Genomic DNA, 17214 nt, shown 5'->3' with positions numbered 1-17214 from the left:
CTTTTTTTAAGGATCATTTATAAACATGTTGAATAGAAGGGGTCCCAGAACAGACCCCTGAGGGACACCACTTGCCACCTCTGTCCAGCTTGGAAATTTACCATTAATGACAACTCTTTGTACTCTGTTTTTAAGCCAATGTTCTACCCAAGAACAGGAATTTCCATCTAGACCAATTTCTTTGTTTGAACACTAATCTATTGAGTGGAACTGTATCAAATGCCTTGGCAAAATGGGTTCTGTTATGAGCCCCGGATTTGGTCTCTGTGGCGGCTGATGTTCCTATTCTGTGAGATGCGTGGTCTCAGTGGCTGTTGCTCCCTAGAGCTTTCATTTTGTAGATAACTTTGGCAAAAATGTAACAAACCGACTTGTGGCAATGGTGGCATTCTATGACAGTGCCATGTTTAAAGCCATCGAGATCATCATGACAACCCATTCTACTGCCTAAAACATAAAGAACAGCTTCGAATACCCAGCACAATGTGAAATACTCCCCAGATTTGTCAAGGTCCGCACAGCACACAAAACGTTTCCACCTGGCGATGGGTCATTTTTCCTGAGATGTTCTGTGTGCATGCAGTGTTTGTCTGTGGAGATTTTATGTCTCTCTGCTGAATCTTATCCGCCTATCAGGCAGTGAGGCAGAAACTCCTGGTCTCAGTAATTAATAAACGGGCATCCATCAATCTATACGTTATCTACAGCTCTCTCGTGGTATATAATACAATTATATACACGCAGAGGGAAGACAACAGAAAATCAGATTAAAACAAAATCTTCTCACAGTGAATTTTCAAGATTTTATTTTTTCCATAGTCACCTATTTTAATTTGAAAGTTAAATTGACAACACTAGCCACATTTTAAATAAAGAACAAACACCACAGCAAATGCACCAGATTAACTTAGCATGTAAATAAAATTCACCTCAATGTCACAATAACATGCACGGAAAAGCCAGATATATATTCTTACATTGAAAAAGGTAGAAAAATGGCCTCTGGAAATCAGATGGAAAATAAAACGAAAACAGTCTGTTTAATCCAGAGACCCCAGATATTAAAATTGTTGGCAAATTACAAAAATGATAACAACCTAGAAAATGTTTTAGATTCTTGTTAGTGTACATGCGCTGTACCTCTCACAGGTAAGGTGGAAGATAGTGATATATGAAATCGATTTGGCCGGCTGTGACGTTCCATCGCTCAATCTGTGACTTTAGAAAACCTGCTAATAGCACCATGTTTATTTTAGAAATGGGATAATAGAGGGGTTCCATTCTGGGCTATTTACTAAACTGAGAATTGTAATAACAGAGCAAGGAGTGTGCAAACCGCCAAACTGGGCCAATTCTCAGTCCATCGACACAGCCAGGCTATTTTACCTCCAATTACTTTGCCAGTTTTCGGTTTACCCCACTGTTGGCGATCTTTGCAGACACGTCTTACTCACCTGTGAAATTGCCGGTATTAGTAAAGAATCGTACTGGGCAGACAGAGAAAGCCTGCTGGGCTCCACAATTATCCCTCATTACAAGTTCGGGCTATTATTAACATATACAGAGAAAAGGCTGTATTTTGATAGTTGCATGTGTTGGCGCAATTATATACAATATACGTACAGAGTCATCATTGTTCTGTCTTTTACCCTTATTTCAGAGTTTGAGAAATTATCAGAGATCTTACCCTAATCCTATCATTGGGCAATAACCCGTATTCTAAATTCTCAGCATTGTCAATGTTCTGAGTCTATAAACAAAGCTTAATATGACACCAAACAATAATGTGGTTATCGTGGCACAACACATTCCTCCTCCACCTTAGGACTGGTGGTGAAGTTTGCAGACAGCCCCAGTCTCTTATTGATAGCAGCATCATATCACACGATCTACGCTGAGCAGGATGTCTGGCCAAGTCCATCGATATGAAATAATAGGTCTGTTAGCGGTGATAGTATAGGGTAGAAAGGATTAACAATAACAACACTTTGTTAAAGGGTCGCCTGTGACTGTCGCAATGTCTAACTATTTCTGCGGTATGGTAGGTCGCGGTCAGTGTGTTGGGGGAATGGGTTATACGTGTCGCTGCAGTGCCTACATTACCTATTAACAGAACACGGCTAGAATTTGGCCATTATACAATAGTATCCGGAAATCTAATCATAGCCTGGCTGTAATGAACCAGTCTCACCTTTCTGCATCAATTACAAGTATTTTACAAGTAAGTTACAAAATGCAGGATGTGATAGTGTAAGTTATTAAAGGGAATAAATATAGTGCCAGGAAAACAACTATAGCTTTCCTCTCTGTCAAGGCCCAGCCCCATGGTGCAGAGGGGGTTAATAACACCTTCGGTCACTTACCTGGGCCCAGCGCTGGCTCAACTCCATCCATGCTCCACCCCCGACAACATGAACCAGTGGGGGAGACCTAATGCGCATGTGCGGCAATGGCCTAACTCTCATTAGGATCTCCCCCCAGGAAAGCATTGGGATTCCGGTGATGCTGGACGTCCTCATGCGTAAGGATGTCGAGCAAAAGTCGTCTAAGCACCCAGAAGTCACTCTAGAGGAGGAGTTAGCCCTAGCAGGTAATTATTAGTTTATAAAACCTGCAATAATTACATGCCCAGGGTTAAACAGGTGATGGGAGTTTGCACCCAGACCACTTCAATGAGCTGAAATGGTCTGCCTACAGTGTCCCTTTGAGAATAAATAATTAACCAAACATGGGAGGATTAGCTAGAGCAATAAATATAGGAGAGAAAGAAAACAGAGCTCCAAACTAAATGTGGCTTTTTATTAATACATGGATCTCTCGCTCTCACCAAGTATAGCACAAACAAACAGTCAGTTTACTGGAATTTACATAAAAAAAGATTGTCTTATAACTTGTGTTAACCATTTCATGGAATATTCTGTTTTCATTTAACTTTACATGAAAGATTTAGTCAATTCTATCTTAATCCAGTTCGTTCAGGGCACAGATTGCAAATGAAGATCAATAGAACATACCGTATTTATTCGAGTATAACGCGCACACGTGTATAACGCGCACCCCTAATTTTCGATTAAAAATCGGTATAACATTTTATACCGATTTTTAATCTAAAATTAGGGTGCTTGTTATACTCGAATAAATATTCGAGTGGGTGCTCGATAATACCGACCGCCGGGCTCATTACAAGCCCGGCGGTCCTGGGGGGGCGGGCAGCAAGCGTTTACTCACCTCCGTGCAGCTCCTCCAGCTTCCCAGTGTAAATCTCGCGAGACCCGCGGCCAGCTCTGACGACGTCCTGGGAGGTATATTTATTCGAGTATAACGCGCACCCCTAATTTTAAATTAAAAATCGGTAAAAAAATTTGCGCGTTATACTCGAATAAATACGGTAATTTCATGTCTCCTCCTCTCTGTGTGCTCGCTCTATACTGATTGCCAGGTGTAAAGGGCGGAGTTTATAACAATGATTGACAGGGAGCTAAGATGGAGGCGGCTCTCTCTATGCTGACTGCCAGGTGTAAAGGGCGGAGCTTATAACAATGATTGACAGGGAGCTAAAATGGAGGTGGCTCTCTCTATACTGACTGCCAGGTGTAAAGGGTGGAGCTTATAACAATGACTGACAGGGAGCTAAGATGGAGGTGGCTCTCTCTATACTGACTGCCAGGTGTAAAGGGCGGAGCTTATAACAATGATTGGCAGGGAGCTAAGATGGAGGTGGCTCTCTCTATACTGACTGCCAGGTGTAAAGGGCGGAGCTTATAACAATGATTGACAGGGAGCCAAGATGGAGGCTGTAGATTTCTACATTTCATTTTTCACACCTCCCAAATACATATTTGTTAAATATAGCAGTAAGTAAGCAGGATATTAAAACTCCAGAGATGTGCCAGTTCCCCTTTAAATGAAATGCGTAGGTGTGCGGCGGTCTGTTTAAAATATGTACGAAATACGAATTAATTAGTTGTGGTTCTGCTACAGCCTAAAATGGTCAATTATACAATATTGCTGGAACGCACAGATAGTCTTTCATTATCTCATACTCAGAATATGTAGATTGAGTCCCACCATACGGCCATACCATGTTTAAGCCACCACTTTGGCCATATGGTGTGACTAAATCCCCATAATCTGAATATGACACAGGTCTTTTGCAATATGGATATAAACAGTGTTTATTCTAGGAGCTCCTGATTTTCTACTATATGTAAGGCTGTTATGGGATGGCTGCCCTGAGAACAATCTCAGTGAGCGTGTGCACTGACTGAGACATGTAAATGAAAATGGACGCATTATTTGGCCAAACCCATTGAAGTGGATCCTGTTTCAGAGCAGAAATAAGCTCCCATCCGGACTGGTATGTGTGAGCGCAATGCCCAAAGATGCGTCAGACCGACCGCCAGGAGGTGGCACCCGTCAGACCGACCGCCAGGAGGTGGCACCCGTCAGACCGACCGCCAGGAGGTGGCACCCGTCAGACCGACCGCCAGGAGGTGGCACCCGTCAGACCGACCGCCAGGAGGTGGCAGCAGGAGATGTGAAAGGTTACTTGCTATTAAAGGGATATTATAGTGCCAGGAATACAAAGCTGTATTCCAGGGACTATAGCTCCCTCTACCTCCCCCACAACGGTAAATAAAGGGTTAAAGAATGTTTATTTACTTACCTGATCCCAGCGGACGCTAATGTGCATGCTCGGCCAATGCCACGCCCATTAGACCTCCCCATAAAAATATGACTCTGGGGGTCCAGGTCAGTTTGGATCCAGGAAGCCCTCTAGTAGCTGTCTGAGAGACAGCCACTGGGGGCAGACTTAGTGCTGCAATGTAAACATTGCAGTTTCTCTGGAACGGTTTAACATTGCAGCACTAAGTGCAATAGGGACACAGCACCCAGACCACCTCAATTAGCTGAAGTGGTCTGGGTGCCTTTTAACTTTACAATGAGGAGAGAAGTAACAATTTCTTGGTCCCTTATCCCAATAAATGTTACTGCAACAGTTACCGGGGTGAATAATCACTGCAAGGATCCACTGCAAGGCTTTGCCCAACAAACTATTTGAATTAAAATCATCTAAAAAGGAAAAAAGTACAACCATTATCCAAGTTTCTGTGCTAAAATGTAGGAAGTGACAGTAAAACAGCCGTTTAAAAACATATACTATTACTCACCGTTAATATTCTAAGTGCCAGAAGGGCAAGAATCACAGACAAATCAAGTATTTCAAATTGCACTGGGCATTTAGAGGGTTAATCTTTGTACTGCCAGGTGTGGGCTCTGGCAGTAGAGGGGTTGATGATTGACTGTATCAACATGCGTCATCATGCAGGAAAAAACAAAACACTTTCATATAAAAAGGACTTGGAGATCTCTAGAAACTGTAAAAAGGCGATGAATATTACACAGCAATAGAGAGAGCACAATATACACTACCTCCCCGTGGATCCATGCGCGTGGCACACTCCCAGAATGCCCTATGTGAAGCTGCGGGTCTCAATGAACAGACCAGGACAAACCTCAGGTAAGAACAATGGGGAAAAAAACATGTTTTACCCAGCTGACACATTTGACTTGCCTCCGGGGAGGGAGGGATGGCACTCTAAAGAAACGCCCCTTGCTCCAAAGCCAGTCACACCTCCCCCTCGCTGCTTTGGGATAATCTCTACAAGTTAAATAATCAGCATGCAGTCAATGTCCAAGACAAGCGTTCCAATTACATTTTATAGAATAATCAAATCACAAGCGTTTAGTAACAAATACAGAACACTTTGGGTTATAAAAGAAGGCAAGGTAGCAAGGACTCCAGAAACAGGTTTTGGATTCACCTCTTGGGCGCATGCTGTAAGAGCTTGCGTACCGTGTTAGGATGTAAACAGCTAACTCAGAGCTTTCATTCCTGCAATGTTACCTCATCCAGTTATTTTCAGATTAAACGATTGACTCAAAAGTCTGCAGCATTTGTGTCTCTAAAAAACTTAACAAAAAGAACAATAAACATCCGACCAGAACAGGTCAGCTGGGGTTAATCGGACTTCTTGTGCTCCGAGGTGAGAACTTTCCTCCGCTGGTGAATCATGTGGAAATATAACTGGGGAAAGACTGAAAACAAGAAACAAATCAGCAACAGTAACCGAGCAGCTTGACTGATAGTCAGTAACACTCAGACCATGCCCTGCAGGAGAACCCAGCGCTCAATGTGTAGGTTATATGGGGGAAGGGACACAGTGACAGTCAGTAACACCCGGACCATGCCCTGCAGGAGAACCCAGCGCTCAATGTGTAGGTTATATGGGGGAAGGGACACAGTGACAGTCAGTAACACCCGGACCATGCCCTGCAGGAGAACCCAGCGCTCAATGTGTAGGTTATATGGGGGAAGGGACACAGTGACAGTCAGTAACACCCGGACCATGTTCTCGTCAATGTTTGGGTTCTGTTTAACCATGTGTGCCAGAAGGGGCAGTAATTCAATGTTGCTTTATACTCACTGGGAATGTACGACACCATGACAAGGATAAGGAATGTGTAGTAATCAAATGAGAAGTTGTACATGTTGGGAAGTCTGATGGAATACAAGCCAGTCTGCTTCACAAAAGGCAACGCAGCGTAGATGGTCAGTAATTCGCCTGTGACACCCATCGGGTACAGCACAATGAACAGCGTGTACCTGGAGAGACAGGACGGAATATTACACGTCAGCAATCTGATGCTTTATACACTGTACCCCTCTCATTGCAAGTAGTACAGGTCATGGCATGGGGGAGGGGGGGCTTATTTCTTTTTCTATTGAGGTGAAAAACAGTTAAAAAGATTTAAATCCTGTAAAAAAAACTAACAAAAAACACACTATACTTCCGTCTGCATGGCAATTGCGGCCATTTTGATGAAAATAATGTTCCCAAATGTTCGCAGATGGCAGAGAGTTGCTGAAAGTAGAACTTGAAACGAGGTCTTGATGACTTTAATAAAATCTAGTTCCCAATTCACACAGCTCAGGGCAAAATCAAAGTGAAAAACAAAAAAGCAATAAACAAACACTGTATATGCAAACCTCAAAAAACAAAGTTAGAAGAACAAGTAATTATGTCTCCAATCCCATTGCTCAGTGCTCCCTTCCTTACCTGGCCCATTTAATAATGTAAGGCAGGTGGTTTAAAAGACTGAAAGTGTAAAATAAATAGCGGATAATCTCTGTGATTGTCCACGCCACAACAAACAGCAGGACAGAGTCTTCATTCTGAACCTGATAAGAAAAATAAAAGCAACGCATTAGATAATGTGTGTTGTTCATACACCAAAGCACTTCATTCTCTTACAGCATACATTCCCAGTGCCGGGGTAGATCCATTTCATTCTCACAGTGTACATTCCCAGTGCCAGGGTAGATCCATTTCATTCTCACAGTGTACATTCCCAGTGCCGGGGTAGATCCATTTCATTCTCACAGTGTACATTCCCAGTGCCGGGGTAGAACCATTTCATTCTCACAGCGTACATTCCCAGTGCCGGGGTAGAACCATTTCATTCTCACAGCGTACATTCCCAGTGCCGGGGTAGATCCATTTCATTCTCACAGCGTACATTCCCAGTGCCAGGGTAGATCCATTTCATTCTCACAGCGTACATTCCCAGTGCCGGGGTAGATCCATTTCATTCTCACAGTGTACATTCCGAATGCCGGGGTAGATCCATTTCATTCTCACAGTGTACATTCCCAGTGCCGGGGTAGAACCATTTCATTCTGACAGCATACATTCCCAGTGCCGGGGTAGAACGATTTCATTCTCACAGTGTACATTCCCAGTGCCGGGGTAGAACCATTTCATTCTCACAGCGTACATTCCCAGTGCCGGGGTAGAACCATTTCATTCTCACAGCGTACATTCCCAGTGCCGGGGTAGATCCATTTCATTCTCACAGTGTACATTCCGAATGCCGGGGTAGATCCATTTCATTCTCACAGTGTACATTCCCAGTGCCGGGGTAGAACTATTTCATTCTGACAGCATACATTCCCAGTGCCGGGGTAGAACCATTTCATTCTCACAGCGTACATTCCCAGTGCCGGGGTAGAACCATTTCATTCTCACAGCGTACATTCCCAGTGCCAGGGTAGATCCATTTCATTCTCACAGCGTACATTCCCAGTGCCGGGGTAGATCCATTTCATTCTCACAGTGTACATTCCGAATGCCGGGGTAGATCCATTTCATTCTCACAGTGTACATTCCCAGTGCCGGGGTAGAACCATTTCATTCTGACAGCATACATTCCCAGTGCCGGGGTAGAACGATTTCATTCTCACAGTGTACATTCCCAGTGCCGGGGTAGAACCATTTCATTCTCACAGCGTACATTCCCAGTGCCGGGGTAGATCCATTTCATTCTCACAGCGTACATTCCCAGTGCCAGGGTAGATCCATTTCATTCTCACAGCGTACATTCCCAGTGCCGGGGTAGATCCATTTCATTCTCACAGTGTACATTCCCAGTGCCGGGGTAGATCCATTTCATTCTCACAGCGTACATTCCCAGTGCCGGGGTAGAACCATTTCATTCTCACAGCGTACATTCCCAGTGCCGGGGTAGAACCATTTCATTCTCACAGCATACATTCCCAGTGCCGGGGTAGATCCATTTCATTCTCACAGCGTACATTCCCAGTGCCAGGGTAGAAGCATTTCATTCTGACAGCATACATTCCGAATGCCGGGGTAGATCCATTTCATTCTGACAGCATACATTCCGAATGCCGGGGTAGATCCATTTCATTCTCACAGCGTACATTCCCAGTGCCGGGGTAGAACCATTTCATTCTCACAGCGTACATTCCCAGTGCCAGGGTAGATCCATTTCATTCTCACAGTGTACATTCCCAGTGCCGGGGTAGAACCATTTCATTCTCACAGCGTACATTCCCAGTGCCGGGGTAAATCCATTTCATTCTCACAGCGTACATTCCCAGTGCCGGGGTAGAACCATTTCATTCTCACAGTGTACATTCCCAGTGCCGGGGTAGATCCATTTCATTCTCACAGTGTACATTCCCAGTGCTGGGGTAGATCCATTTCATTCTCACAGTGTACATTCCCAGTGCCGGGGTAGATCCATTTCATTCTCACAGTGTACATTCCCAGTGCCGGGGTAGATCCACTTCATTCTCACAGTGTACATTCCCAGTGCCGGGGTAGATCCATTTCATTCTCACAGTGTACATTCCCAGTGCCGGGGTAGATCCATTTCATTCTCACAGTGTACATTCCGAATGCCGGGGTAGATCCATTTCATTCTCACAGTGTACATTCCCAGTGCCGGGGTAGATCCATTTCATTCTCACAGTGTACATTCCCAGTGCCGGGGTAGATCCATTTCATTCTCACAGTGTACATTCCGAATGCCGGGGTAGATCCATTTCATTCTCACAGTGTACATTCCCAGTGCCGGGGTAGATCCACTTCATTCTCACAGTGTACATTCCCAGTGCCGGGGTAGATCCATTTCATTCTCACAGTGTACATTCCCAGTGCCGGGGTAGATCCATTTAATTCTCACAGTGTACATTCCAAGTGAAGAAAGTAAAACATGAAACCACGTCCACTTATGGCTTTTACAGTGTTACAAGCTTGAACCTACCTCTCTCACGCTGTGCGTCACTGCCCATGTCAGGAACACTCGGGACATCACCTGGAACGCAGTGAGAACCACAGACGAAGGTACAATGCCTTGGGAGAAGATCAGTTGGGGATTAATATGTCATATGAACAAACCCAAACTGGTCCATACATGACCATCTCTCCCAAAGTAAAAACCCCACAATCTACAGCAAAACAGATCTACTAATATATGGGACAATAACTTACCCACTGCACAGTGGACTATCTGTAAAAGAGGAAAAACAGTTTTAATAATTTGGTTTTTAAATAAAGAGAAAGAACAACTAGTTAATTAAACAGAACAGACACCTACCTCAAGTAAAGCACCAGTCTGGAAAAATTTCAGTGGTCGCTCTATAGAGTAATAAAGCTGGTGGTAACTTCCCTTGGCCAGGTAAGTACGGACTAAACCAACTGCTATAACCAGCCACCTGCAGAAAAGACAGGACCATCACACTCCATGCTGAAACTAACCCATTGCAAAGTGTTACTCCCACTGCAGTGGTTATGGTGTCAAAAGTATTCCGATGGACAAATAGTTTTGCAACGATTATCCTGTTATCTGGGTCCCACTTGGGGCTAAGCTTCCCCCCCATTGCCAGCGATCCAGCAGCTGAAGAACTTGAATTGTCTAAATCCTTGCACCATGTTCACTTCAAAATACTGAAGTGGTTATCAGTGTAAACAAGAAAATGTTACAACAGCAGCAAACATAAAGTGACGGATCTCATCCACTCCTGGACTTCCTGTTGTTTCTAGCATTGCTCGGCTGTAACATGCGTCACATGTACACTGGCTGCGAGGAGCTTGTGCTGCCTACTTGGTAAGAGCTTCCTGCAGGGATTCACCAGGCTATGCATTGTGTGAGTCATGTACACTGGCTGCGAGGAGCGTGTGCTGCCTCCTTGGTATGAGCTTCCTGCAGGATTCACCAGGCTATGCATTATGTGAGTCATGTACAAAGTGCAGCCTTCACTATCAACCTCCTTTTATTCAAATGGGAGAACTGTATTTGGAAATTAATGAATTGTTTTAAAAAAAGGTTTAAATAACATTGATGGAAAATACCAATCCTGTGTCTCTCTGAGTTTTGAATTTATTTTTTCTTCCCGATTTCTCATGAGATCACTTATTTAACATTAATGTGTGAAGAGACTTCCTAGCAATAAATGTAAAATCTCCCATTCTTGCAATGAGGTGAGAACATGTTTACGCACCCAGCTGTCATGACAACATTGTAGAGGACCAGGTACGCTGTGGCCAAAGCTCCAGGAGCCTTTCTTTTCCGGTGACTTCCACTGTTGGTAGAGCGGGTGCCCCCAGACACTGGACTCGCCATACCTGTTAACAAACAGAATAACCTTACATACCGGCACCTTCCTGAGCGACACATTACTCAGCACAGGTTACTGTAAGAGATTCTCAAGCTACTGAGCCCCAAAGCCTATGAACACTCAAAAAATAAGTCGTTTTTGAGCGGTTGGAGAGAATCCTGTGTAATGTGCATCCTCAACGCAGGGACCCACACAGGCCCAGGGATTTCATGGCTGTAATATGACACTGATTCCCACTGGCTCAGAGATAACAGGAAGGAACGGTTGGGAACAGAGGTGACATTGAGAAGATAAAGCCTTGTCTCAGCGGGTAAAACGCCCAGACTACGACAGCAATTGCAAATGTCCTCCTATGTAATCTGCAGGGGGGCAGTGAATGAGCATCAGACATTTACACCATGATCTACCACCACAACGAGGGGAATGTTAATAATAGAGCCACAACCAAGGCAGGGCCAGTTGGGGGGGGAGGATTCTCTCCCAGTTAGGGGGGGGAAATCTCTCCCAGTTAGGGGGGGGGGGAAATCTCTCCCAGTTAGGGGGGGGGGGGAAATCTCTCCCAGTTAGGGGGGGGGGGGGAAATCTCTCCCAGTTAGGGGGGGGGGGGGGAAATCTCTCCCAGTTAGGGGGGGGGGGAAATCTCTCCCAGTTAGGGGGGGAAATCTCTCCCAGTTAGGGGGGGAAATCTCTCCCAGTTAGGGGGGGAAATCTCTCCCAGTTAGGGGGGGAAATCTCTCCCAGTTAGGGGGGGAAATCTCTCCCAGTTAGGGGGGGAAATCTCTCCCAGTTAGGGGGGGAAATCTCTCCCAGTTAGGGGGGGATTCTCTCCCAGTTAGGGGGGGGATTCTCTCCCAGTTAGGGGGGGATTCTCTCCCAGTTAGGGGGGGATTCTCTCCCAGTTAGGGGGGGGATTCTCTCCCAGTTAGGGGGGGAAATCTCTCCCAGTTAGGGGGGGGGGGGGAAATCTCTCCCAGTTAGGGGGGAAATCTCTCCCAGTTAGGGGGGGATTCTCTCCCAGTTAGGGGGGGATTCTCTCCCAGTTAGGGGGGATTCTCTCCCAGTTAGGGGGGGATTCTCTCCCAGTTAGGGGGGGATTCTCTCCCAGTTAGGGGGGGATTCTCTCCCAGTTAGGGGGGATTCTCTCCCAGTTAGGGGGGGATTCTCTCCCAGTTAGGGGGGATTCTCTCCCAGTTAGGGGGGATTCTCTCCCAGTTAGGGGGGGAAATCTCTCCCAGTTAGGGGGGGGGGAAATCTCTCCCCAGTTAGGGGGGGGGGGAAATCTCTCCCAGTTAGGGGGGGGGGAATCTCTCCCAGTTAGGGGGGGGGGGAAATCTCTCCCAGTTAGGGGGGGGGGGAAATCTCTCCCAGTTAGGGGGGGGGGGGAATCTCTCCCAGTTAGGGGGGAATCTCTCCCAGTTAGGGGGGAATCTCTCCCAGTTAGGGGGGGAATCTCTCCCAGTTAGGGGGGAAATCTCTCCCAGTTAGGGGGAAATCTCTCCCAGTTAGGGGGGAAATCTCTCCCAGTTAGGGGGGATTCTCTCCCAGTTAGGGGGGGATTCTCTCCCAGTTAGGGGGGGATTCTCTCCCAGTTAGGGGGGATTCTCTCCCAGTTAGGGGGGATTCTCTCCCAGTTAGGGGGGATTCTCTCCCAGTTAGGGGGGGAAATCTCTCCCAGTTAGGGGGGAAATCTCTCCCAGTTAGGGGGGAAATCTCTCCCAGTTAGGGGGGGGGGAAATCTCTCCCAGTTAGGGGGGGGGGAAATCTCTCCCAGTTAGGGGGGGGGGGAATCTCTCCCAGTTAGGGGGGGGGGAAATCTCTCCCAGTTAGGGGGGAAATCTCTCCCAGTAGGGGGGGATTCTCTCCCAGTTAGGGGGGGATTCTCTCCCAGTTAGGGGGGATTCTCTCCCAGTTAGGGGGGGATTCTCTCCCAGTTAGGGGGGGATTCTCTCCCAGTTAGGGGGGGATTCTCTCCCAGTTAGGGGGGGATTCTCTCCCAGTTAGGGGGGGGGAATCTCTCCCAGTTAGGGGGGGGAATCTCTCCCAGTTAGGGGGGGGGGAAATCTCTCCCAGTTAGGGGGGGGGGGAAATCTCTCCCAGTTAGGGGGGAAATCTCTCCCAGTTAGGGGGGAAATCTCTCCCAGTTAGGGGGGGAAATCTCTCCCAGTTAGGGGGGGAATCTCTCCCAGTTAGGGGGGGAATCTCTCCCAGTTAGGGGGGGAATCTCTCCCAGTTAGGGGGGGAATCTCTCCCAGTTAGGGGGGGATTCTCTCCCAGTTAGGGGGGATTCTCTCCCAGTTAGGGGGGGAATCTCTCCCAGTTAGGGGGGGAATCTCTCCCAGTTAGGGGGGGAATCTCTCCCAGTTAGGGGGGGAATCTCTCCCAGTTAGGGGGGAATCTCTCCCAGTTAGGGGGGAATCTCTCCCAGTTAGGGGGGGATTCTCTCCCAGTTAGGGGGGGGAATCTCTCCCAGTTAGGGGGGGGAATCTCTCCCAGTAGGGGGGGGGAATCTCTCCCTATCTCTCCCAGTTAGGGGGGGGGGGGAATCTCTCCCAGTTAGGGGGGGGGGAAATCTCTCCCAGTTAGGGGGGGGGGAATCTCTCCCAGTTAGGGGGGGGATTCTCTCCCAGTTAGGGGGGGTAACTGTCTCTCGGTCGGTCTCTGTCTGTCTGTCTGTCTGTCTCTCTCTCTCTCTCTCGGTCGGTCTCTGTCTGTCTCTCTCTCTCTCTCTGTCTGTCTGTCTGTCTGTCTGTACCTGTCACTCGGTCGGTCTCTCTCAGATTCTCGGACAGACTCAGCCGATTCTGCTCCCGTTCAGCCAATAGGAAGCCTGGACACAGAGCGCCGCGCTGATTGGGTGAGTCTGGCAGGAGGGCGGGGTTTCTGCCATAAGTTCATTGCCGCCTGTCAGGGTTGTTCCCAGGCGTGTCACGTGTCAGTTCTGACCAATCAGCTCTAGTGTCAGTTAGAATAGAGTGCGCGCACCTGAGACACAATCCATTGCCTGGTACTGTCTGCCGCTCAGGAGTCATTGGAACACGGACTACGTCACGGTGTCTCCATAGTAACCAACGGAAGCCCGGAAGGAGTGAAAGCGAAGCGCCTCCATTCAAATAATACCGGCTGCTCTAACCGCGACCCTTCCAGGTGTGGCTTTACTAAGTATTGGACCCCCCCCCCCCCCCGATATGTAATCACCCCCCTCCCTGATATGTAATCACCCCCTCCCTGATATGTATTCACCCCCCCCCCGATATGTAATCACCCCCCCCCCCCGATATGTATTCACCCCCCGATATGTAATCACCCCCCCCCTGATATGTATTCACCCCCCCCCCCGATATGTATTCACCCCCCCCGATATGTAATCACCCCCCCCCCCTGATATGTAATCACCCCCCCCCCCCGATATGTAATCACCCCCCCTCCCTGATATGTATTCACCCCCCCCCCGATATGTATTCACCCCCCTCCCGATATGTATTCACCCCCCTCCCTGATATGTAATCACCCCCCTCCCTGATATGTATTCACCCCCCCTCCCTGATATGTATTCACCCCCCTCCCTGATATGTATTCACCCCCCCTCCCTGATATGTATTCACCCCCCCCCTGATATGTATTCACCCCCCTCCCTGATATGTAATCACCCCCCTCCCTGATATGTATTCACCCCCCCCGATATGTAATCACCCCCCTCCCTGATATGTATTCACCCCCCTGATATGTAATCACCCCCCTCCCTGATATGTATTCACCCCCCCCCCGATATGTAATCACCCCCCTCCCTGATATGTATTCACCCTCCCTGATATGTATTCACCCCCTGATATGTAATCACCCCCCCCTGATATGTAATCACCCCCTCTCCCTGATATGTAATCACCCCCCTCCCTGATATGTATTCACCCCCCCCCCCGATATGTAATCACCCCCCATCCCTGATATGTATTCACCCCCCCTCCCTGATATGTATTCACCCCCCCTCCCTGATATGTATTCACCCCCCTCCCTGATATGTATTCACCCCCCCTCCCTGATATGTATTCACCCCCTCCCTGATATGTAATCACCCCCTCCCTGATATGTATTCACCCCCCTGATATGTAATCACCCCCCCTGATATGTAATCACCCCCCCGATATGTAATCACCCCCCCCCCCCCGATATGTATTCACCCCCCTCCCTGATATGTATTCACCCCCCCTCCCTGATATGTATTCACCCCCCCTCCCTGATATGTATTCACCCCCCCTCCCTGATATGTATTCACCCCCCCTGATATGTAATCACCCCCCTCCCTGATATGTATTCACCCCCCCTGATATGTAATCACCCTCCCTGATATGTAATCACCCCCCTCCCTGATATGTAATCACCCCCCTCCCTGATATGTATTCACCCCCCCCCCGATATGTAATCACCCCCCTCCCTGATATGTATTCACCCCCCCTGATATGTAATCACCCCCCCGATATGTAATCACCCCCCCCGATATGTAATCACCCCCCCTGATATGTAATCACCCCCCCGATATGTAATCACCCCCCCTGATATGTAATCACCCCCCCTCCCTGATATGTATTCACCCCCCCCGATATGTAATCACCCCCCCCTCCCTGATATGTATTCACCCCCCCTCCCTGATATGTATTCACCCCCCCTCCCTGATATGTATTCACCCCCCCGATATGTAATCACCCCCCCTCCCTGATATGTATTCACCCCCCCCGATATGTAATCCCCCCCCCTCCCTGATATGTATTCACCCCCCTCCCTGATATGTATTCACCCCCCTCCCTGATATGTATTCACCCCCCTCCCTGATATGTATTCACCCCCCCTGATATGTAATCACCCCCCCTCCCTGATATGTAATCACCCCCCCTCCCTGATATGTAATCACCCCCCCCCCCTGATATGTAATCACCCCCCCTCCCTGATATGTAATCACCCCCCTCCCTGATATGTAATCACCCCCCTCCCTGATATGTAATCACTCCCCCCTCCCTGATATGTAATCACCCCCCGATATGTAATCACCCCCCTCCCTGATATGTATTCACCCCCCCTCCCTGATATGTATTCACCCCCCCTCCCTGATATGTATTCACCCCCCCTCCCTGATATGTATTCACCCCCCCGCCTGATATGTAATCACCCCCCCTCCCTGATATGTAATCACCCCCCCTGCCGGATATGTAATCACCCCCCCTCCCGGATATGTAATCACCCCCCCTCCCGGATATGTAATCACCCCCCCCTCCCGGATATGTAATCACCCCCCCCTCCCGGATATGTAATCACCCCCCCTCCCGGATATGTAATCACCCCCCTCCCTGATATGTAATCACCCCCCCTCCCTGATATGTATTCACCCCCCCTCCCTGATATGTATTCACCCCCCCCCCCCCGATATGTAATCACCCCCCCTCCCGGATATGTAATCACCCCCCCTCCCGGATATGTAATCACGCCCCCCTCCCGGATATGTAATCACGCCCCCCTCCCGGATATGTAATCACCCCCCCCTCCCGGATATGTAATCACCCCCCCCTCCCGGATATGTAATCACCCCCCCTCCCGGATATGTAATCACCCCCCCTCCCGGATATGTAATCACCCCCCCTCCCTGATATGTATTCACCCCCCCCCGATATGTAATCACCCCCCCTCCCCGATATGTAATCACCCCCCCTCCCTGATATGTATTCACCCCCCCGATATGTAATCACCCCCCCTGATATGTAATCACCCCCCCTGATATGTAATCACCCCCCCTGATATGTAATCACCCTCCCTGATATGTAATCACCCCCCCTCCCTGATATGTATTCACCCCCCCCGATATGTAATCACCCCCCCCTCCCTGATATGTATTCACCCCCCCTCCCTGATATGTATTCACCCCCCCCGATATGTAATCACCCCCCCTCCCTGATATGTATTCACCCCCCCCGATATGTAATCACCCCCCCCTCCCTGATATGTATTCACCCCCCTCCCTGATATGTATTCACCCTCCCTGATATGTATTCACCCCCCCTGATATGTATTCACCCCCCCTGATATGTAATCACCCCCCTGATATGTAATCACCCCCCCTCCCTGATATGTAATCACCCCCCCCTCCCTGATATGTAATCACTCCCCCCTCCCTGATATGTAATCACTCCCCCCTCCCTGATATGTAATCACCCCCCGATATGTAATCACCCCCCCCTCCCTGA

At 48.3% G+C, this 17214-nt stretch overlaps 1 protein-coding gene across 1 annotated transcript; it reads right to left on the bottom strand.

Moving 5' to 3' along the window:
* Positions 1-5688: 5688 nt before the first annotated feature.
* Positions 5689-13765, bottom strand: HACD2 (3-hydroxyacyl-CoA dehydratase 2). The gene is made up of 8 exons (XM_063429160.1): positions 13740-13765; positions 10871-10994; positions 9967-10084; positions 9861-9879; positions 9634-9722; positions 7122-7243; positions 6489-6667; positions 5689-6099 (listed from the first exon to the last, which is right to left on the bottom strand). Exons 2-8 carry the CDS (start codon positions 10990-10992, stop codon positions 6023-6025), a joined length of 726 nt encoding a protein of 241 aa, XP_063285230.1. The 5' UTR covers positions 10993-10994; positions 13740-13765; the 3' UTR covers positions 5689-6022.
* Between the last annotated feature and the right edge of the window lie 3449 nt (positions 13766-17214).

Source organism: Pelobates fuscus, chromosome 8, assembly GCF_036172605.1.
Source record: "Pelobates fuscus isolate aPelFus1 chromosome 8, aPelFus1.pri, whole genome shotgun sequence".
Lineage (NCBI taxonomy): Eukaryota > Metazoa > Chordata > Amphibia > Anura > Pelobatidae > Pelobates > Pelobates fuscus.
Note: the sequence above shows the minus strand (reverse complement) of the source record. Positions and strands in the feature narration are given on the sequence as shown.

What these genes read in the sequence shown, in the direction of transcription:
- HACD2 (XM_063429160.1), bottom strand. Translation starts at nt 10,992, where the DNA reads ATGGCGAGTCCAGTGTCTGGGGGCACCCGCTCTACCAACAGTGGAAGT. An exon ending in TGACGCACAGCGTGAGAGAG is followed by an intron (nt 7,244 to 9,633) that starts GTAGGTTCAAGC and finishes TTTTCTTATCAG; the next exon opens with GTTCAGAATGAAGACTCTGT. An exon ending in TACATTATTAAATGGGCCAG is followed by an intron (nt 6,668 to 7,121) that starts GTAAGGAAGGGA and finishes CTGTCTCTCCAG; the next exon opens with GTACACGCTGTTCATTGTGC.